The 17,163-nt window shown below is 60.5% G+C and overlaps 2 protein-coding genes across 6 annotated transcripts in view; one reads left to right on the top strand and one right to left on the bottom strand.

Annotated features, from left to right (window-relative positions):
- Window positions 1-259: 259 nt before the first annotated feature.
- Window positions 260-9,370, top strand: HIC1 (HIC ZBTB transcriptional repressor 1). Of its 3 annotated transcripts, XM_050763544.1 has the most exons (3): window positions 320-394; window positions 1,081-1,350; window positions 2,783-9,370. In XM_050763544.1, the coding sequence occupies exon 3, from the start codon at window positions 2,803-2,805 to the stop codon at window positions 4,945-4,947; it is 2,145 nt and encodes a 714-aa protein (XP_050619501.1). In that variant the 5' UTR covers window positions 320-394; window positions 1,081-1,350; window positions 2,783-2,802; the 3' UTR covers window positions 4,948-9,370. The 3 variants fall into 3 exon arrangements, with proteins under 3 accessions (XP_050619500.1, XP_050619501.1, XP_050619502.1); XM_050763543.1 differs by having other exon boundaries at window positions 260-1,350; XM_050763545.1 differs by lacking the exons at window positions 320-394; window positions 1,081-1,350 and adding an exon at window positions 2,300-2,458 and having other exon boundaries at window positions 2,783-5,806.
- SMG6 (SMG6 nonsense mediated mRNA decay factor) overlaps window positions 5,963-17,163 on the bottom strand; it is a 244,460-nt gene continuing 233,259 nt past the window's right edge. For all 3 annotated transcript variants that reach the window (XM_050763507.1, XM_050763508.1, XM_050763509.1), the window contains 4 exons: window positions 14,838-14,991; window positions 11,584-11,795; window positions 11,193-11,274; window positions 5,963-7,713 (listed from right to left, as the gene is read on the bottom strand). In XM_050763507.1, the coding sequence (XP_050619464.1) occupies window positions 7,583-7,713; window positions 11,193-11,274; window positions 11,584-11,795; window positions 14,838-14,991 (579 nt within the window). In that variant the 3' untranslated portion in view covers window positions 5,963-7,582. The remainder of the gene's footprint in view (window positions 7,714-11,192; window positions 11,275-11,583; window positions 11,796-14,837; window positions 14,992-17,163) is intronic.

The raw sequence follows: 17,163 nt of genomic DNA, 5'->3' as shown, positions 1-17,163 counted from the left end.
CCTCAGAGGGACGGGATTCGGGCGCACCTCATCGGTTGCCATGGTAACGCTGCGCCCCAGCCCCTCGCGCTCCGCGGCGGAGGGAGGCGCAGCCAATCAGAAGCGGCGGAGTTCTCGGGGACCCCCCCCCCCTCCACGCCGCGTGTGGGCGGGGGTCAGGAGGTGCGGGGCGGAGGCGGAGCGTGGGCCGCGGAGATCCGGCGTTCGCAGGAGGCTTGGTGCGCGGCGGGGCCGCACGGGGCCACTTCCGGAATAGTAGTGCGGGCAGCGGCGCGCCATTCGGGGTCCCCTTCCTCCCAGAAGAGACGTCACCCACACAAACCTGACCTTCACGTGGGGTGCGGGGCCTTGCGGGGTCCCAGCCGCAGGCGCCCCTGTTGTTTCCTTCGGGCGGGTGGGTTGGAGAAAAAGTTCACGTGGGATTCTTCAAAACGGCGTACATGGGGATTCTAGGGCCCCGGGGTTACTTCTGCGGACCCCCGGAGGCGCTGTCCAGCCATTTCCAGTCGCCCTGATGACTCGTCGTGGGTTCCTTTAGGAGACCCGAAAGTTGAGGGTGGGCTGTGTGGGTAACACCTCTGCCCAGGTTCCCGGAGGGCACCAGGTGGCTGCCCCTGGAGTATCCCAGAGCGCCAGGGCCGCGGGAAGGGGCGGGTGTGCGTCTGGAAACGTGCGCGCCTGCTAGTACCAGTGCCTGGAGAGGGCTGGGGACAAACCGGTTTATGCCGCGCACACCCAATCCATGCGCCTGAGTGAGGGTGGGTGTGTTGGGAAGTGCGTCCAAGTGGACAGTGCTGTGTACAGTAATGTCTACGGAGAGTTCCAGGAGAGCCTGGCTACTCCTGCCCAGGATAACCTCTCCCCCACCACCCGAGTCCGGTGTTTGCGGGCAGGACTTTTCCGAATTGGGGCTGTGAGCCTAGAAATACGTACACGGGAGCGCTCAGCTCAAAGCCCCAGGGTTTCCGGGGCTCGCTTGTGCGGGGTCGGGGTCCCTGGTGGGCACAGGTGGGAGGGCGAACCTGCGGATGGGGTGGGCCCGGGCCCCTCCCCGCCGGCTCAGCATCTGTGCGCCTCCAGCTCAGGTGCGCGGGAGGAAGGCAGCGGCCTGCCCCGCAGAACCCCGCGCGCCCGCGAGGTGGCGCTATAGCCGCAGCAGCGCCCGCCGGCCCGGGCCGCTCCAGATAAGAGTGTGCGGAAAGCGCGGCGGGGCTGAGACGCGACCAGGACGCGGGGAGGACGGACCAGCAGGACAGACCGACCGGGGGCCCGGCGGGCGGAGGGCAGCGCAGCCACGTCCCCCCTGGATCCGCCGGCAGCCGGGCCCGGGGCTTTCGACATGCCCCCCAGGTGGGTCCTCGAGCCGGGGACCGGGAGGGACGGGGGGCCCGGGACAGCCCGGTCCTCGTGCGTCGGCCGCCTCGGGCGCATCCTCTGGCGCGGGTGCCCCATCGCGGCTGGCGGCTGGCGTTCAGGGCTCCGGGTGTCGTCCCTGTCGGACTCGGGACCGCCGGGCTGCGGCTCCGCGCCGGGTTCACGGCGGGGTCAGCGGCCCGGGGCCGGCTGTGCCCGCACATGGGCTGGAGAGGCGAGGGGAAGGGAAGGGAAGGGGAGCTGGCGGGCGGGGCTGGCAGGGGCGCTGCCCTGGCACAGCTCGGGGCCTGGCAGCGGCGGGTGGGGCATCGGCTAAGAGCTGCCACCGCCGCGGGGAGGGGAGCCCGGCCCTCCGGGGCCGCAGGTAACGGGCCGCGGGGCCCCGCGGGCCAGGAGGGGAACGGGGTCGGGCGGGCGAGCAGCGGGCAGGGGAGCTCAGGGCTCGGCTCCGGGCTCTGCCGCCGGATTTGGGGGCCGCGAGGAAGAGCTGCGAGCCGAGGGCCTGGGGCCGGCGCACTCCTCCCGCCCTGTCTGCAGTTGGAAAACTTTTCCCCAAGTTTGGGGCGGCGGAGTTCCGGGGGAGAAGGGGCCGGGGGAGCCGCGGAGGGAGGCGCCGGGCCCGCGCGTGTAGGGCCCAGGCCGAGGCCGGGACGCGGGTGGGGCGCAGGCCCGGGTCAGGGCCGCAGCCGGCTGTGCGCCGTGCCCGCCCGGGGCGCTGCCCCCTCCCTCCCCTGGGAGCTGCGTGGCTCCCCCCTCCCCCCCACCTGCTTCCTGCCTCAGCCTCCTGCCCCGATATAACGCCCTCCCCGCGCCGGGCCCGGCCTTCGCGCTCTGCCCGCCACGGCAGCCGCTGCCTCCGCTCCCCGCGCGGCCGCCGCCCGGGCCCCGACCAAGGGTTGACAGCCCCCGGCCAGGGCGGCGCCAGGGCGGGCACCGCGCTCCCCTCCTCCGAATCACTTCCCCCAACTGGGGCAACTTCTCCCGAGGCGGGAGGCGCTGGTTCCTCGGCTCCCTTTCTCCCTACTTGGGCAAACTTTTCCGCCCTGAATGACTTTTCCTGAAGCGGACATTTTACTTAAATCGGGTAACTGTCTCCCAAAGGGTCACTTCGCCTGAACAGTCTTCTCCTCGGAAGCCCCAGCACCCAGCCAGGTGCCCTGGGGCATGCAGGCCGGCCTGGCCTCCCCTCCACCGGCGGTCGCTCACCTCCCGCTCCTTCTCCTGGTCCGGGCGGGCCGGCCTGGGCTCCCACTCCAGAGGGCTGCCGGTCCTTCGCCGGTGCCCAGGCCGCAGGGCTGATGCCCCCGCTCAGCTGAGGAAGGGGAACTGGAGGGGGAGAAGTGCCGGGCAGGGGGCAGGCGGCCAGGGCGCCGCACGGCTCTCACCCGGCCGGTGTGTGTCCCCGCAGGAGAGTGTGCTGGGTAGACGATGCTGGACACGATGGAGGCGCCCGGCCACTCCAGGCAGCTGCTGCTGCAGCTCAACAACCAGCGCACCAAGGGCTTCTTGTGCGACGTGATCATCGTGGTGCAGAACGCCCTCTTCCGCGCGCACAAGAACGTGCTGGCGGCCAGCAGCGCCTACCTCAAGTCCCTGGTGGTGCATGACAACCTGCTCAACCTGGACCATGACATGGTGAGCCCGGCCGTGTTCCGCCTGGTGCTGGACTTCATCTACACCGGCCGCCTGGCTGACGGCGCAGAGGCGGCTGCGGCCGCGGCCGTGGCCCCGGGGGCTGAGCCGAGCCTGGGCGCCGTGCTGGCCGCCGCCAGCTACCTGCAGATCCCCGACCTCGTGGCGCTGTGCAAGAAGCGCCTCAAGCGCCACGGCAAGTACTGCCACCTGCGGGGCGGCGGCGGCGGCGGCGGCGGCTACGCGCCCTACGGTCGGCCGGGACGGGGCCTGCGGGCCGCCACGCCGGTCATCCAGGCCTGCTACCCGTCCCCGGCCGGGCCTCCGCCGCCGTCTGCCGCGGAGCCGCCCTCGGGCCCCGAGGCCGGGGTCAACACGCACTGCGCCGAGCTGTACGCCTCGGGACCCGGCCCGGCCGCCGCACTCTGTGCCTCCGAGCGCCGCTGCTCCCCGCTCTGTGGCCTGGACCTGTCCAAGAAGAGCCCCCCGGGCTCCGCGGCGCCAGAGCGGCCGCTGGCTGAGCGCGAGCTGCCCCCGCGCCCGGACAGCCCTCCCAGCGCCGGCCCCGCCGCCTACAAGGAGCCGCCGCTCGCCCTGCCGTCCCTGCCGCCGCTGCCCTTCCAGAAGCTGGAGGAGGCCGCACCGCCTTCCGACCCGTTTCGCGGCGGCAGCGGCAGCCCGGGACCCGAGCCCCCCGGCCGCCCCGACGGGCCTAGTCTCCTCTATCGCTGGATGAAGCACGAGCCGGGCCTGGGTAGCTATGGCGACGAGCTGGGCCGGGAGCGCGGCTCCCCCAGCGAGCGCTGCGAAGAGCGTGGTGGGGACGCGGCCATCTCGCCCGGGGGGCCCCCGCTCGGCCTGGCGCCGCCGCCGCGCTACCCTGGCAGCCTGGACGGGCCCGGCGCGGGCGGCGACGGCGACGACTACAAGAGCAGCAGCGAGGAGACCGGCAGCAGCGAGGACCCCAGCCCGCCCGGCGGCCACCTCGAGGGCTACCCATGCCCGCACCTGGCCTACGGCGAACCCGAGAGCTTCGGTGACAACCTGTACGTGTGCATCCCGTGCGGCAAGGGCTTCCCCAGCTCTGAGCAGCTGAACGCGCACGTGGAGGCTCACGTGGAGGAGGAGGAAGCACTGTACGGCAGGGCCGAGGCGGCCGAAGTGGCCGCTGGGGCTGCCGGCCTAGGGCCCCCTTTTGGAGGCGGCGGGGACAAGGTGGCCGGGACACCGGGTGGCCTGGGAGAGCTGCTGCGGCCCTACCGCTGCGCGTCGTGCGACAAGAGCTACAAGGACCCGGCCACGCTGCGGCAGCACGAGAAGACGCACTGGCTGACCCGGCCCTACCCCTGCACCATCTGCGGGAAGAAGTTCACGCAGCGTGGGACCATGACGCGCCACATGCGCAGTCACCTGGGCCTCAAGCCCTTCGCGTGCGACGCGTGCGGCATGCGGTTCACGCGCCAGTACCGCCTCACCGAGCACATGCGCATCCACTCGGGCGAGAAGCCCTACGAGTGTCAGGTGTGCGGCGGCAAGTTCGCACAGCAACGCAACCTCATCAGCCACATGAAGATGCACGCCGTGGGGGGCGCGGCCGGCGCGGCCGGGGCGCTGGCGGGCTTGGGGGGGCTCCCCGGCGTCCCCGGCCCCGACGGCAAGGGCAAGCTCGACTTCCCCGAGGGCGTCTTTGCTGTGGCCCGCCTCACGGCCGAGCAGCTGAGCCTAAAGCAGCAGGACAAGGCGGCCGCGGCCGAGCTGCTGGCGCAGACCACGCACTTCCTGCACGACCCCAAGGTGGCGCTGGAGAGCCTCTACCCGCTGGCCAAGTTCACGGCCGAGCTGGGCCTCAGCCCCGACAAGGCCGCCGAGGTGCTGAGCCAGGGCGCTCACCTGGCGGCCGGGCCCGACGGCCGGACCATCGACCGTTTCTCTCCCACCTAGAGCGCCCCTCGCCAGCCCGCTCTGTCGCTGCTGCGCGGCCCTGGCCCGCACCCCAGGGAGCGCTGGGGGCGGCGCAGGCCAGCCGTGCCCGGGACAACTGCAGCGTCGCCGCGGTGGCGGCTCCACCTCTCGGCGGCCTCACCTGGCCTCACTGCTTCGTGCCTTAGCTCGGGGGTCCGGGGAAAACCCCGGGACGGGGGTGGGACGGGGTAAGGGAAATTTATATTTTTGATATCAGCTTTGACCAAAGGAGACCCCAGGCCCCTCCCCGCCTCTTCCTGTGGTTCGTCGGCCCCCTCCCCCGGCTCCGCGCTGCTCTTAGGCGGGGAGGGGTGTCACTGTCGGGGCGCTCCTAGCCCTACCTCCGGCCCTTGCGACCACACCCATTCTCACTGTGAATCTCCCCGCTGGGGTCGGAGCATCGGGCAGAGTTGGGGAGTGGGGAGGGGACTGAGCCGGCCGGAGGGCCCCCCGCACCCCCACTCCCACCCACCCCGGGACTGATAATGTGAAGTTCCTCATTTTGCACAAGTGGCACTAGCCCCAGGGCCAACCCTTCCTTCCTCAACCACCAAGGGCGGGGAGTTCTGGAGTCAAGAGGGCGAAGAGCCCTGGCCTGCCAGGTCTCCCACTCCCGCGGTGCCCCCTTCCCTTCCCTTCCCTGGGGCCCCGGACCATATTTATTGCATGCGCCCCGGCGGCCCCGCCATCCCGAGCCCAGGTTGGGCTGGGCTGGAACGCGGTCTCTTTAGCTCCCTCCTCTTCGTTTGTATATTTCCTACCTTGTACACAGGCTCTTTCCAGAGCCGCTTCCATTTTCTATACTCGAACCAAACAGCAATAAAGCAGTAACCAAGGACCCCGACCCCGCTGCTCTCTTCTGCCTCTGCACAAGGACCTGGATGGGCTGCGCCCGCTGGGTGGAGTGGCCAGAAAGGGCCACCCTCAATGCAGGTGCAGAGGCTTGGACCTGCCTCCCTCCCCAGTCCCAGAAACAGATCAGCAAGAGGTCAGGTATGTTTCATAACTAAAAATTTATTAAGGAAATAAAACCAGTGCTGCAAACGGGACAGAAAGGAGAGATGGGTCTCCCTCCCAACCACCCAGTCATCGGCCTTCCAGCTGGGAAGAGAATCTTAAAGGAGAGGCCGGGGACCCTGTACTCCAAAGAGCCCGGTTTTCTGAGACGCTACGGGACTCCTAACCCCAAACTATTGGCCTTGGCCCCCCTGCACGGTACCCCATTGCTTCTGGCATAGTCCTAGGCCTCAGGGAGGGCAGAGCTGTGCAGTCAGGCCACGGGCTCTGGGGTATCCCCCACTGGTCCCATTAAGATTTGCCCCTGGCTCCACCTAAAACCCTGTCTTCCCCTAAGTTGTCCTCATCTCTGGCTCTGGGTTGGAGGAACTCATTCCCGGTAAGGAAGCCTCCCCACTGAGGTACCAGCTAAAGGGGCAAGGAAAGGGCCCCTGTGTCCGTTCTCGGAAGTGAGGGCAAAGCTAGAAACCAGGTTAGGCGATGTTGCCCCAGGCACTGGAATGCCTCAGGCTGGGCTGTCCACGCCTGGAAGTTTCTCGCAGCACAGGAGCCGAGGGTGGAAGGCCCTGGGTGGGAGAGCTGTATGTACTAAGTTCCTGCCATGGGTAGTAGAGAGGGAAGGTTCAGAGTGAGAACCCCTATGATGAGGAACCGCAGTGAAGAAATGAAGTGGATCAGGGAGGTGAAAAGGATCAACTAGAAGGGAAAGGAGGATGAGGGGCTATTCTGGAGGGAGGGTAGGCAGGCAGAGAGGGGTGAAGGGGGAGCTGAGGAGAGTCTGAGGGCATTTCCTGAAGAGGAAGCTAGACTGAAAGAAAGGCCAGTGAGGAGAGAGGGAGCAGGTGGAGGCCACCCGAGAGCATGGGCCTGAGACCAGATGCCCCTTTCCTCTCGACCCATGACTGTCCAAGGGGAAACAAATGGCAAAGTGTGAGGGACCCAGGCTGATAAAGGCAGGAAGAAGAGCAGCAGGAAGGGTGTGTGGTATGTCTGGGGTGGATGGTAGAAGAGGTGGGGGCCCAGGGCTGCTGTTAGGGACATGGTGTCTAAAAGCCAACTTGGGTCCATGGGCGAGTCCAGGCCTCAGGGAGATGGGGACACATGCCCTGGGCACTTCTTCCTGACATAACCAAAGCCTCTTGAACACATTTCAGGACAGAGGTTCTGAGGATGAAAGGGACCTGTGATTTCACTGCATCTGATGAAAACTGAACCCCTGCCCTGTCTCCACTGGAGAAAGTGGCTGCGTCCCCAGGCGAGAAGGCCCTCCCCCAGCCTTGGAATGAGACGGGGGAGGGAGAAAGGCTGAGAGCATGGGCGGCCTATCTGGCTTGCCCAGCTGCTGTCGCTGTAGCCAGCCACCTCCCTACTAAATCCTGGCAGCCCAGGAGGGTCCCAGCAGCTTCCGCCCCATCCTTGGCAGGGGCTCTGTGAGGAGCAGCTCCCCCACAGCATGGCCACGGCGTGGGTTGGAAGAGGATGGTTTATTGTCTGGGTGGATTGGTGGCTCAGGCACGTGGGCATCTTCTGTGCTACACTGGGCGCCTGGTAGCCTTTCAGGAACGGTTCCACAGGGGTGGGCCCCAGTGTGGCTCCCTCAGCCCACCTGGGCCCACGTGAGGAAGGCTGGGATGTCCCGTACAGGAACATTCCTTGTGAGCGCCTTCACACGCAGGTTCCGGTCATCCGTCAACAGCACCACCTCCCGCAGTAGCCGGATTGGCTCCTCTGTGGGCACGAGAGAGCAGACAGCTGTCACTGAGGACAGGAGGCAGAGGACTGGCTGCTCTTCTCACCCTGGGGAGAATGTGGTCCTGGGGAGGGGGTGCCACGCTAGCTATTTTTTGGCCCTTCTACAAGTCCTTTCCTCTATCCGGGCTCTCAGCCCTGGGGGCCCCTCCTCTACTGGCTTAGAGAGGGCTGCACTGGCCTTTTGCTTTGACTCCTGCCTCCCATACAGGACTCTCTTCTGCCTAGTTCCTGAGAGCGGCCCACCCCTGCCAGCCTCCAAAGACCTGTTTCCCAGGACCCTAAACTGAGGGAACAGAAGCAGGCCCTTGCCCTCTACTCCTCCTTACCACATGGCTGGCCCCCAGATCACAACACTGCTTTCCCCAAACCCCACTTTTGTTTTGTTTTTTAACAAGTCCTCTCCCTCTGAAAGCCAGCAGGTTGATGCTTTAAGCATCCAGTAAAGATGGAACAGAAAATGTATCCAGGGTTTTCCAGATGTGGGGAGAGGGGTTAGCTCAAGGGAGCCCTGAGGAGAGGAGAGGAGAGGGAAAGGGTCTTTGCAGAATTGTGCCAAGGGCACACCAAGGCTTTGGCCAGCTGATCGCCCCTGCTAAGTAACAGTCATCCATGTATACAGGCAAAAGTCCCTAAGAGAACAGAAGAGTAAAAAGGAAGAGCAGAGGTAGGATGATGATCCCAGCTCTCCGTCTTGTACACAACCCAGGGAAGATCTGTGTATCCTTCCAGGTTTCTTTAGGCACATTTACAAGTACAGACACTTGGACGTATAAGCTTTTTTTCCTACATCATCATGATCGTATTAGCCACACTTTCAGAGTATATACTTAAAAGATCTTTCTATAGTGGCACAGATATCTTTCATTCTTTTTAGATGACTTTTTTTTTTTTTTTTTTTTTTTTTTTTTTTTTTTTTAGCACAGTCTCTCCACTACTTCTTTTTCCCTAATCTTTAACACATTGGAGAGAATTTAAGCCAGGGACGAGCACTCACACAAGTGACATGCCTACCCTGGCATGCCTGCTTGGGTGGCAGGTCTACTCCTCAGTCCCAGGCTGGGCATTTCCTGACGGAGGTCCGGCAGACAGCAAGGCACAGGAAGCGTCCTGCCGTGCTCACTGACTGCGTGGGCTGGCGGGGGTGGGGGGCTGCAAATATCCATGTCTGACCTGAGCAGTCTCAGGCTTGCCAGCTCCAGGCAGGGAGGCTGAGAACTGGCTTTCAGCCTGGGGAGGAGTTTGGAGGATTCGGGAGGGAGAGGTTTGTGCGACTGGTGGTGGTGAGAGAAGAGGACAGGAGGAAGGAGAGCGTGAAGGCAGGCAAGGGGCTGTGGTGGGCAGAGGGGAGAGGAAGGTGGCCTTGGGTGAGGGGATACTCAGAGACCACTCAGCTGCCGGGGCCAGGCCCCTGTGCAGATAAGTGTGGCTGGGGTGGTGGTATGCAGGGCTGCGTGGGGCTCCCAGCTGGCTGGCTGCGTCTGTCCCAGCCCCACCATTCCTGCCCTGGGCCTCAGACCAGGAGCGTCCCAGGCCTTAGGTCAGCCAACCAAGGCCCGACGTTGCTGGCAGGGGTCTGCAGGGGTTTCTGTGGATACTCGGAGACATTTTTCACAATAAACATCCTCTGTTTTGACACTGGTGACTTCACTTTGTTAGAAACCAGAGACTGTCATCTTGTCAGGCTCCATCCGCCATAATCCACATGATTTTAAAATTCAACATCGTTTACACATAAACATTTAGTGACGGTTTCTCTGTGAATCTGACAAGTTAATCTGCTAAGAATTCACACTGACAAATGAGGTTTGATTACACCAGCCATTGCTGATGTAATTCTGATAGAGGCGGTCCCCAGGATGGCAATGGGTTCCTGTTGGCTGTTTGGGGTGAAGTCAGGGGTGGGAGGACTAGTAGGGCCAAAGCCAAAATGCGTCCGTTCTGAGAAAACGTTCTGAGGCTGGGGTGCGGCCCAGCAGTCCTGGAACCACACTTCCCAGCAAGGCCTTCAGCAATCCTGCCTACCTCTTTCTCAGGAGGTACCCCTCTTGGAAGCTCAGGCTTGCCAGCTCCAGGCAGAGAGTCTGAGAACTGGCTTTCAGCCTGGGGAGGAGTTTGGAGGATTCGGGAGGGAGAGGTTTGTGGGGTTGGTGTTGGTGAGAGAAGAGGACAGGAGGAAGGAGAGTGTGAAGGCAGGCAAGGAGCTGTGGTGGGCAGAGGGGAGAGGAAGGTGGCCCTGGGTGAGAGGATGCTCAGAGACCACTCAGCTGCCGGGGACAGAACATAAGCTCCTCTGTTGGCTCAGCCAGGTCTCCTTTTATCACTCTAATGCTCCTATCTGGTCCTGAGGGAGATGGCATGCAAACCCGGTGGCAGGACAGGACCTCTCTTGAGCAGCAGCTGTGGGCTCGTAACCAGCCCCTAGTAAAGAGACTCATGCAGGAGTGAGGCGCTGTGTCAGTGTGGAGAGAAGACGCAGGGAGAGTCAGCTCCCAGAGCAGCCTGAATGCGAGGGCTAGAAACACCGACAGAAAGGAGACAGCAGCAGAGATGGAAAGGCAACGACAAGAGACCACTTATACGTAGACAGAAACGAAAGTGAGAACTGCCAGCTCTGCAGATGACACAGAGCTGGCAGGTCCTAGGAATTCCTTCCAAATGAAAAAATGCCAGAATCCTGGGAGCCAGGAGCAGAAAACCTGAGTGTCACTGACCTGTGGGGTGATTCATGAAGGCCAGCCAGCTCAGTTTGAGGGTGAGGTGGTCAAGTGCTTGGGTGAGAACTCCAGAGTGGGCCTTTGGCCCAAAGATGAGATTCTGCTTACCCCAAAAGGTCTTGAAAACCAGGCTGAGGGCTCGGTCCTCAAGCTCTCACCTACCTCCAACTCTAGCCAGCCTTCAAAGTGCTATAACTCGTGACCAAAGAGACCAGAAAGCAAAGCCCACTATTCACTGGGGAAGTGCCTCTGCCCCAGGCCTGAAATAGGGTAAACATTCAGTGGTGAACTGAGAAGGTAGGAAGGTGAGCATGGCCAAGAAAGGGAAGTGTGCCCTAGGGACCCCAGGGGCTGCTCTCAGAGCTGCAGAGGGCTGGGCTCGGGAGACCACGGCCAGAACCAGCTACAGTGAATCATAAAGACATTCTTGCTGTCAGAGGGAACTCACTGAGGACACCCAAGAAAGGAAATGGATGCACGCTGGGTGAAGAACCTTACGGCCTAGGGCTGGGCTTCCTGGGCTAGGCTCATCTCTAGTTGGCCCAGGGTGCCCTGGCATTCCCTGGGGCTTGGGGGAGCCAGGACAGGGAGGTTGGGCCTCAGGCGTGCATCAGCCCTGAGCACCGATTCCTTAGACTTCCCAGGCCAGAGTCAGTGGAGCCCTTCTCAGGGGCTGAGGATGGGCAGGACGAGGCAGGGCAGGGGGATGGGAGATCCCGAAGCAGAGGGGCAAAGCTGTACCTTTGCTGGCAGGCATGAAGTCCTTAGCCTTGTCTTTGCAGTAGTGGAGGCAGCAGGACAGGATGAGATCATCGTTGTTACCCTGGAGGAAGACACGTGTGAGAAGCATCACTGGGCAGAAGGGGGCGCCATGCAGAGGAGGCGGCGGGATCCTCTGCCTCTGGGGCCCTGGGCAGGGCCACCTCCGAGATCCCTCCCATGCATGCCCTGGCCCTGTCTGGCCTGGTCTGCGCTAAGAGTGATTTAGGGGAGAAGGAGCTCCCCCACCTGGGCCTCCATGGTGGCTGGCCCTCAGCTGCCCGGGCTGATGGGTCTCCTTCAGCCCTTCCTTCCTGGAGACCTTGTTCTGAAAGCTGGCTGTGGGCTTTCCCTTCCGGCCGAGGGGTCTCACCAGCTGGCCAGTGATGTCCTCACTGCGGAAGGCGATGGATTCAAGTTCATTGCCACGGCTGGTCAGGGCTCGCAGGCAAGAGTCCCGACTCTCGAATCGCTGCTCGAGGAACTCGATGGACTTGCGGGCCTTTTCTTGTACCACACGGGCATAGCCCCCAGCCCGGTGGTCTGTCTCCTGCCCCTTGGCCAGGCCGTCCAGCTCATTGATCACTGATGAGACAGAGCCCCACAAGACATCAGCCTCAGCAATCAGCTTTCATCCTAGGCCTCGGTCCATTCACTTTCCCAGCCAGCACCTTCCCAGACCAGAATCCATCCTTCCCCCGCAGGAGTCTTCCAATGAAACCAGGGCCGGAGGGGAGCTTGTGGGGGCAACAAGTGTCTGAAACTTCCGCAGGGCTCTTCCCCCTTTCTGTCTCTTCTCCTGGGCCCTGCCCTCCTCTTGGGAGGAACTTAAAGGAATCTTCTGGAGCTGCTGTATTTAGAGGAAGAAATCTGGTTCCTCTATTACATTCCCTGATTGTAAGACCGACGTGGAAGGGTCCCTCAGGAGAGGCCAGGGTACGCAGCGGCTCAAGGGAAAGGGAGGAGTCCTTCCTCAACTTCTTGGGCCCCCACACACAGCAGTCCAGGAGGGGTAAAGTTCTACCCCCAACCCCACTGGCGGAGTGCAGGGAGGCCACCATGGAGGAAGGGGCAGTCACAGCCTCATCTGCAAGGCCCTAGTATGCCTCAAAACCAGAACCTTGGCATATCTACCTTCTCTGATACTGCACGTGTGTGTGTGTATGTGTGCGTATCCATGTGTCTGTGTGTGTATGCATGTGTGTGCATGTCTCTGTGTGTGTGTGTGTGTGTGTATGTGCCTGTCTGCCTGCCTATGTGTCTGGGACATGGCTTCATTTTCTGGTGAAGATTCTTTCCAAAATTCCAGCCAAAAGCCTGAGGTCAAGTGGGAAATATGTACTCCTTGGGGGCTCTGGGAGAGTTTGGGGTCTGAGGCCTCTCCTTAGTACAGTGATTCATGGCTCAGGGAGCCGGCGTGAGCATGCTGTTCCATGGTGAGCCTGGCACTCATTGTCTGGGTATTCGGAGACACTTTCTGGAAAGGGCCCACGTGGGAACACACACACACACAAACACACACACACAGTGCCCATGCTTTCAGCACCCTGAGGCTGCAGTGTCCACACAATGCATGGCTGAGGTTGGGAAGCAGTGGTAGATGGGTGTACGGTACAGCAAACAACATCAAACAGGAAAAACGGGTATTCTATCCCAAAATCTGCTTTCCTGCTTCCAAACTAAACAGGCTTCAAAGAGGAAGCTTGTTTGTGCTTCTGCACCAGGCGGGGCTTCTCCATGCTGGGGTCAGGTCTATGGAGCACAGAGCAGGTTAAAGAGCACCAGAAACAAGAAGGGAAAGTTGGCGGCTTAACCCTTTGCTGCTCTGGGCACAGGGCGTGAGTCCACCAAGGAAAGCATCAGTAAACAGGAGCCCTCCTCTTACAGCCCTTGAGAGAGTCCAGGGACCTGCCCAGCTGAGGCAGGTTCGGAGAGGCTGGCCTGTATGGTGGCTGCACAACCGTCAGTTCCCAGCACCCTCAGGCAGCGTCTCTTTGTCCTGCATGTATTTGCTGGGTATTCTCATACGTTTGCTCCCCCCCCACCAAATCCGGATTTCCTTACTAAACCTTAAGCTCCTCAGGGCTACAGCTCTGCCATTCACTGGATCTCTCAAGAACAAGGAGACTGGCCCACAGTAGGGGGTACAATCAGTGCTGGTGACCAAAAACCCTGGTAGCCTGGAATGGTGTCTGAGGCACCTTCCGGCTCTTAGGGGGCTCCTGAGATGTCCGCAGCCTCTTTCAGTTGTACCATTTCCTGACCATCTAGCAAAACACTTTCTTTCCCCTGAAAAACTCCTGGGTAGGAAAGCAGAGAGACATATGACCCAGCAAGGCACCCCGCCCCAGGACCCAGTGAGGGAAAAGGGAAAGCCTGGGACAACGTGATTGTTCTGCTGCCCTGCCTTGGTGACAGAAACCGCTCTACTGTTGAAGAGCAGAAAGCCTTCCCTTAGGTCTAAGGGCCTGGATTTAAGAGGTTCTGGCCAGGCCACATGGGGAGGGGAAGGAAGACGGGGAGGGTGGAGGCAGGGAGGAGGGCTGCTTCAGTGCCAACATTCTCAGGTGGTGCTAACGTGTTTCCCACAACCCCCCAGGGTTCTGTAGCCTCTGCAGGGGCGGATGTTTCCTGCCCTTTGTTTCCACCCCCATCTGGCACTAAGACACTTGGGACTGGGAGGGAAGGCCCAATGGAACATCTTGGCATGGATGTCAAAGGTGGCTTGGCAGGCAGACTGCCAGTCTGGTGGCTTTTCCAGAAGACAAGGCTCTCAAACTTGCTCTAAGTAGCTGCTGAGAAGGGGACGTGTAAACGCCTGGGTCTCCCAATAATCTCCTAGACCCTCTCCCTCCACAGAGGCCATCAGCTAGATACGAGCCCAGAGCCCAGAGCCCCGAGCCCAGAGCCCACCCTGACGCTGACCCACCACAGAGCTCCAAGAACTAAGGGTACCCAGACGGTCCCGTGGAGACGGCCCAGCTGGGCCTCTCTGGCTAGAGGGTGGGAAAGCAAGCTAGCTGGGTCCTGAGATGCTGACCCTGCACCAGCACCAAGGCCCAGACAGTGGAAGGGCCCAAGTGGTAGGAATCCACAGGCATGAGCCAAGGGCTTGCTCGGGAGGGTTCCTGCTGGCCTAGCCTTAGGGTGACACTGGCCAGAAGAATGCTACCTCGAACCAACAGAATGATCATGAAAAGCTACAAGACAATCAGACCAAAGGCATCTAACCACTTCAAAATCCTCCCAGCCTCCCTGCCAGACCACCCAGCAGCACCGCCGTTATCTGCCAGGGCTGAGTGTTTACCAATAACGGGAACCAGCTTTGCTGTTTTACTGCAAGCTTTATAAGGATAAAAACAAGGGCTGGGCTCATGCAGCCTCTGGTTGCTGGGACACAGGAGTCCATTTGCTCAAGCAGTTTAAGCCATGGATCAGCCATGATAATTTGAACTGCTTTGATTATTAAACAATTTTCTTTGCCCCACGCATTCCCTACTCCCCTGCAAATCCCGTCTTACACACGCACAGCAGGGCTCTGCCTGCCCGGCCCCCAGGCCGTGGGGCGTGTGTGGAGGGGGCTGCTGTGCACGTGCAAGGCTGCTCTGCCCTTCCCGCCTGACTCACCGATCAGGGGCACCACCAGGATGTACTTCCTGCTCTCCAGCAGCCGCGCCAGACTGGCCAGGTGGTCAATGAAGCCATTGGTGTCTGGTACGAGGAACAAAGGTCTGATTTCGAGCTCCATCTGCCTCATCTGACTGTGGTCCTCCAGGACAGCCTACGGGGACATAGAGTGGTGAATGAGCCAGGCAGTGAGCAAGCAAGCAGGTGGGTGAGCCGGGGCCCTGATACTACGGTGTGTCAGCATCCTGCCCCTAGGAGCCTCTTCCCCTCCAGAGTAATAACCAGCCCCAGTCAGGCCTGAGGGACAGGCCTAAGGGCTGAGCACAGCACTGCAATAAAAACAGAGATCAAGTGGCCCCAGGAATGGCATGGTAAAACCCTGCCTAGGGCTGAGAAAGGATCCTAAGGATATTCAAAATAACAGGTCTCTCAAAGTAAGACTGGGACTAAAATTCAACAAGGGAGAATTAGGTTCCTTAGATATGACAGTGGTTTCATATATACTATCTAGAAAGCCTACAGAGGGGGTACTTTTCAATCTAGACATGAATATGCAAACAGAATCTGTTATTTTGATTTACTCCACTGTGCAGCTAAAACAAAACAAAACAAAACAAAACAAAATATAGCCTGGGCAACATGCTAAAACTCTGTCTCTACAAAAAAAAATTAGCTGGGTGTGGTGGCACACGCCTGTGGTCTCAGCTATTTGGGAGGCTGACATGGGAGGACTGCTTGAGCCCTGGAGGCAGAGGCTGCAGTGAGCTGAGACTGCACAACTGCACTCTACCCTGGGTGACAGCGAGACCCTGTCTCAAAACACAAAAACAACGAACAATGAAGTTTAAACTCAAAGGCTATACAAAAAAGTGATACTGACAGCTAATAATACGAAATTCTCCTGCAGCAGCAGCCGAAGACCATGCAATGTGATGAATTAAGACCCAACTCATGTGTCTGCAAACAGCAACACCCAGGCTGATCACAATGGCCCACCACCTTGCCCTTGTCCAGCGTGGTTTCCTAAACACTGGTCTTTTCTGTTCTACTTCTGCTCCTTTGCCACGAATCTGTACAAGCTACACTACTATTGGCTCAACGTTTTTCTTTAAACTGACTTGGTCACTTTTTTTGCTTAGCCTCTTCTTCAGCAACCATATCATGGTACTAAGCAACTGACAGCCTAGTCATATGCTTACTAGAGCAAGCTAAACTACCAAACAAAAAGTAGGTAAAAGAGTAAAAGCAGGAGAGTCTCCTTGGCCCCACTGACCCACCACCTCCTCTAGCACCTCTCACCAAGCGCGTGGCCCAGCGCTTGCCTTCCCTGTGGACTTTCACATCTCAGGAAGTTCCCGAGAGATGCACATTTGCGAAAGTCCGATTTTCTTCTCTTGACAGCCTTACGCGTGTGGTAGCGGCCCTTCGAGACAGGCTCTGGGTGTCTGCCACTACAAAACATGGCCACTACTGTACTGCTTCCTCTTCTGAGGACCACGGCCAAGACTCGAACTGATCTGCTGGCATCTGCCCAGACAGCATGCTCCCTGAGCAGGGAGGTAGAGGGCACCCACACAAACCTGGCCGGGCCAGGAGGGCAGGTCCCAGCCCTGTCACACCCTCTTACGGCCTTCTGCCACAGAGCAACTTGCAGAGACCCAGATGCAGGCACAGGGCAGGGGAAGTGGACGTGCGTGCCAACTGAGATGGGGCCCACAGTGCTGGGTCCTGGCCACCAACAGTCAGTGAGGAGGCTGCTCAGGTTTCACTGACAATGACAGTAAAACTGAAAGGGCATGCCTTCAAATGATGGGGGTGGCTTCTCTGTGACCTGCCAGGGACCTCTCCCTATGAGTAAGTTGTTGTTGCCACTGCCACCACAGCTGGTGAAGGCACAGGCCACAGGACGCTGGCAGGCATGAGAAATGCAGCTCAGGGGCCCGCTCTGCTAAAGTCTTCCTACTGGTCTCACCTCATGAGGGCAAGGTGCCACTACTGCGGGCTACCTTCCCATGGCAGGCGGCTCACTGACACTCTGCATAGGGCTGCCACCTACAGGGTGACATGCATTCCAACAAACCTGACTTGGGCATTTTGTAAGAACAGGAAATGGTCCCCACTCAGGTTCAGTAAACCCCTCTCTGCCCTTTCTCCTCTTGCGGAGGAGCATCAGCACTCTCGTTCCTCATTTCCCAGGCCATGCGCTCTCCGTCCAGCTCTTCTGCTGCCAGGCATGCTTTCCTGATACCGTGGCTCTCAAATCTGTCTTTCTGGGTGAGCAGGGACAGAATAAGCATGGCTCAGGGAGACTCAGGAGCAGTGGCAG

The sequence above is a fragment of the Macaca thibetana genome, chromosome 16 (genome assembly GCF_024542745.1).
Source record: "Macaca thibetana thibetana isolate TM-01 chromosome 16, ASM2454274v1, whole genome shotgun sequence".
NCBI lineage: Eukaryota > Metazoa > Chordata > Mammalia > Primates > Cercopithecidae > Macaca > Macaca thibetana.
This window is presented reverse-complemented; position numbering and strand designations above follow the sequence as displayed.

Bases quoted from the DNA above. Each gene is read 5' to 3' on its own strand.
- HIC1 (XM_050763543.1), top strand. From the start codon at position 2,803: ATGCTGGACACGATGGAGGCGCCCGGCCACTCCAGGCAGCTGCTGCTG.